At 47.9% G+C, this 4,292-nt stretch overlaps 1 protein-coding gene across 1 annotated transcript in view; it reads left to right on the top strand.

Moving 5' to 3' along the window:
* The first annotated feature begins 392 nt into the window (after positions 1-392).
* The window catches only part of GPR107 (G protein-coupled receptor 107), an 84,491-nt gene continuing 80,591 nt past the window's right edge, over positions 393-4,292 (top strand). The window contains exon 1 of the mRNA XM_017499088.2: positions 393-1,047. Within this exon, the coding sequence (XP_017354577.1) occupies positions 907-1,047 (141 nt within the window). The 5' untranslated portion in view covers positions 393-906. The remainder of the gene's footprint in view (positions 1,048-4,292) is intronic.

Here is a 4,292-nt window from a genome sequence, read left to right as displayed (position 1 = left end):
TAGACTACCAGCAATTTTAATAAGCATGTTCTTCTATAACTCCTTGATAAAGAATGGTGAGTAGGAGGGGGCTCACTACTGAATCCGTCCATTAAAGAAGTTCCTATAGATTGTAAAAGAAGCAAAGAAAGTTTCCATACAGAATTAAGATTAAAATGTTAAGGCCCAGACTCTAGGGCTTGGATGAAACAGCATGAGGGAACAGAACACAGGAGTTAAGAGCTTCCGAGTGACTCCAGCTTAACCTGGAGCAAATGACTTACTTCTCAGAGCCTCAGTTTGCTTACCTGTAAAGTAGGGATACCTCCTAGCTCATCAAATTGTTCCAAGAATTAAATGCAACAAAAGGCCTAACGAATTTCCTCATAAGGGCTCAATAAATCATTATTACTGCAACCATTTCGCCTGATACTTAAGTGTGAAGAGCCTGGAAAAAACCAAAGGACCCCTACGACGAGCCGGGAATTTTCTGATTATTTTCCTCCGAGTCAATGCTCGGTGAAATCAGTTAGTCAGTGGCCGGACACCGTGCGGCTGACACAGCGTATCCCCTGATCCTGAGGTCAGGGGTCCCCGGAGCCCAAGGGCGTTTCCAAAGCTCTGCGAGGCGGAGGTGAGGCCCGGGCTGGTCCAGCTCGGCCACCGTTGTTATGGCAACCGCCAAGAAAGGGGGACTTCATGTCTTCGGGCTAAACCTAAAGTTTGCACAGCAGGGGCCAATCGAAGGGCCCCGAGGTGGCCAGCACAGGCCCCTCAGCGACTTCCCAGGTCTCACTCTCCAGAAAAACCACCACAGGGTCAGCCGAACCAGCCGCCGCGCCCCACTCCCCAGGCCTTTCCGGCGGCTGCGCCCTTTAACCCCGGAAGTGGGCGGGAGAGGAAGAGGCTGGTGATGTTGGAACAAACATGGCTGCTCTGGCGCCCGTCGGCTCCTCCGGCTCCCGCCGTCCTCGGCTGGCCGCGGGCCTCCGGCTGCTCCCGATGTTGGGGTTACTGCAGTTGCTGGCCGAGCCTGGCCTGGGCCGCGTCCATCACCTGGCACTCAAGGTAAAGCCTGGCACGGCCGGGTCGGGCCGGGGGGCGGAGGCCAAGGCCACTCCCCCGGGTTTTAGGGCAACTTTGGCCCATTGGGGACCTGTGAGCCATTGGACCACATCTTTGCCCCGATCACAGCCTTTCTCTAAGAAGTGGCGGGGGCTGTGGGGAAGGCGGGCCTGGGCGGCGCCGGGGTCCTCGGGCTAACTAGCAGGGGCGGGAAGACTCGAGCTGAGGGAGGGTCGGGGGGCTGAACTGCGGCTTAACTCCCACGGACTCGGGAAGCTGCTCTTCAAGCCCTGCTGGCTTCCCTGAGTCCGTCTCCCAAGGCAGCCTGCTCGTTCTGCCTTCTCTCCTCCAACTTTTATGCCGGCTTTCATTGTCCGCGGTCTCCGCTCTTCCGTGTCCTTGTACTGTATCTGCGGTGTGAAGGTACTTGGAATCTTAGCCTCAGTTTCCCATTTTGGTTTAGAGCGCTCTCTGGAGTGAAAATCTTCAGAAGGAATTTCAAATCTTGCTTAAAACACGTGACTGGGAATTTAAAGCCAGCATTAAAAATGTGCCTCTAATTAAGGGGCCTGCTTTTTCTTCCTCTATCCCGTCATTGTCTAGGGAGGAGAGATTTTCGATAAACCTAGAATGACCCCCTGGATCTTGCTTTATAACTAGCAGAGGAAAGACCTATAAGCCTGAAATGCTCCCTAAAGTGGTTCAATCGGGGAAATTCGCCAGGTACTGTGTCTCATGCCTGTCATGCCAACACTGGGAACCCTAGGCAGGAGGATTGTTTGAGCTCAGGGGTTCAAGACCAGCCTAGTCAACATGGTAAGGACCCCCTCCCCAACCCGTAATCTACAAAAATTAAAAATTAACTGAGGCAGGAGGATCACTTGAGCCCAGGAGGTTGAGACTGCAGTGAGCTGTGATCACTCATTGCACTTCAGCCTGAGTGACAGAGCAAGACTCTGTCTCAAAATATATAAACAGAAAATTAGAGAAATAGAAAAGTAAATTGTTATGACCCAAACTCTTGTACATTGTTTTTGTACCATACAGTCTTCTAAGAAGTGGAACTGTAGTTTGTCTTGTAAAAACACATTGTTGTAGCAAACTATGAAGCTGAATAATTTAATTAGCTTCATACTATTAAATTCAACATTAATAGTAAAATTTAATGTAGAATTTAAAGAATACAGAATGAATTTTAAAGCCTGGCTTGGCCAGGCATGGTAGCTCAAGCCTAAGCCTGTAATCCCAGCACTTCGGGAGGCTGAGGCAGGCGAATCACCTGAGGTCAGGAGTTTGAGACCAGCCTCACCAACATGGCGAAACCACCTCTCTGCTAAAAATACAAGTATTAGCTGAGTGTGGTGGCACACACCTGTAGTCCCAGCTACTTGGGAGGCTGAGACAGGAGAATTGCATCAACCTGGGAGGCTGAGGTTGCAGTGAGCCGAGATCATACCACTGCATTCCACCCTGGGTGAAAATGATACTCTGTCTCAAGAAAAGTAAAAAATAAAAAATAAATACTAGCCTGACTAGATCCATACAACCATACTTTTTTTTTTTTTAAAGACAGGGTTTCACCATATAGGTCAGGCTGGTCTTGAACTCCCAACCTCAGGTGATCCGCCCACCTTGGCCTCCAAAGTGCTTGGATTACAGGTGTGAGCCACCACGCCCGGCCACAACCGTACTATTTGACATCAACTTTTGTTTTTGTAAGTAAAAATTATCCTGATTAAAATGGTTCAATCATGGGGGTGGGGCAGGTGAATTTTGGCTCTTTTTGAGAATCTTTTGAGAGCTATAGAACCTCTCTCCGGAACAGTGCATGTAGAAACGTAGACAAAACTTGGCTGGGCGCGGTGGCTCGTGCCTGTAATCCCAACACTTTAGGAGGCCGAGGTGGGTGGATCACTTGAGGTCAGGAGTTCAAGACCATCTTGGCCAACATGGTGAAACCACGTCTCTACTAAAAATACAAAAATTAGCTGTGCGTGGTGGCTGGTGCCTGTAATCACAGCTACTCAGGAGGCTGAGGCAGGAGAATTGCTTGCAGAACTCAGGAGACAGAGGTTGCAGTGAGATGAGATCATGCCACTGCACTCCAGCCACCTGGGCGACAGAGCGAGACTCCATCTCAGAAAAATAAATAAATAAATAAAATAAAGGGTGGGTGCAGTGACTCACACCTGTAATCCCAACACTTTGGGAGGTGGAGGCAGGAGGATTGCCTGAGCTCAGGAGTTTGAGACCAGCCTGGGTAACATAGTGAAACCCCGTCTCTACTAAAATACAAAAAATTAGCCAGGCATGGCGGCTTGTGCTTGTAATCCCAGCTACAAGGGAGGCTGAGGCAAGAGAATCGCTGGAACTCAGGAAGCAGAGGTTGCAGTGAGCCGAGATAATGCCACTGCACTCCAGCCTGGGTGATAGAGCAAGACTGTCTTGGAATTTCTGAGTCTTCGTAATCTTGCAAAAGCTTATGCATCGGTCCCAGTGCCAGGTTTATGACTCCAGGTTAAGAACACCTGATCTGGCCGGGTGAGGTGGCTCACGCCTGTAATCCCAGTACTTTGGGAGGCTGAGGCGGATGGATCACAAGTTCACGAGGTCAAGACCATCCTAGCTAACATGATGAAACCCTGTCTCTACTAAAAATACAAAAAAATTAGCTGGGTGTGGTGGTGCATGCCTGTAGTCCCAGCTACTCAGGAGGCTGAGGCAGGAGAATTGCTTGAATCCAGGAGGTGGAGATTGCAGTGAGCCGAGATCATACCGCTGCACTACAGCCTGGGCAACAGTGCGAGACTCCGTCTCAAGAAAAAAAAAAAATTTTTTTACTTTAGGATCTTATGTCTTAGATTAAGGAGTTAATAAGCTTATAAATGAGAGACAAAGCTAAGACTATGTCTCATGGCTCCCAGTGCAATGCTTTTTGTACATTTATAGAATTAAAATGTTAGGTGGTTACCCTCATTAGGTAAATGCTGGCAATATTGGTATAGATGTAAAAGTAAATCCTAACTTTAGGGGTGAAAGCAAATTGAATTGGTATAATTCTGGTGATTGAGTGAGTTCTCCCTGTTTTTCTAAATTACTTAATGGCTCTTTATAAGATGTTTCATAAATGATGTGGTACTCAGTCCATAATTAACACTATTAATTGTTTCTTTTTTTTCCTTTTTCCATCAAGTTATCCCTCTGAGTATAATTGTTTCTTTATTGTTTTTTTCTTTTTTTTTTTTTTT

The sequence above is a fragment of the Cebus imitator genome, unplaced genomic scaffold (genome assembly GCF_001604975.1).
Source record: "Cebus imitator isolate Cc_AM_T3 unplaced genomic scaffold, Cebus_imitator-1.0 Scaffold254, whole genome shotgun sequence".
Lineage (NCBI taxonomy): Eukaryota > Metazoa > Chordata > Mammalia > Primates > Cebidae > Cebus > Cebus imitator.
This window is presented reverse-complemented; position numbering and strand designations above follow the sequence as displayed.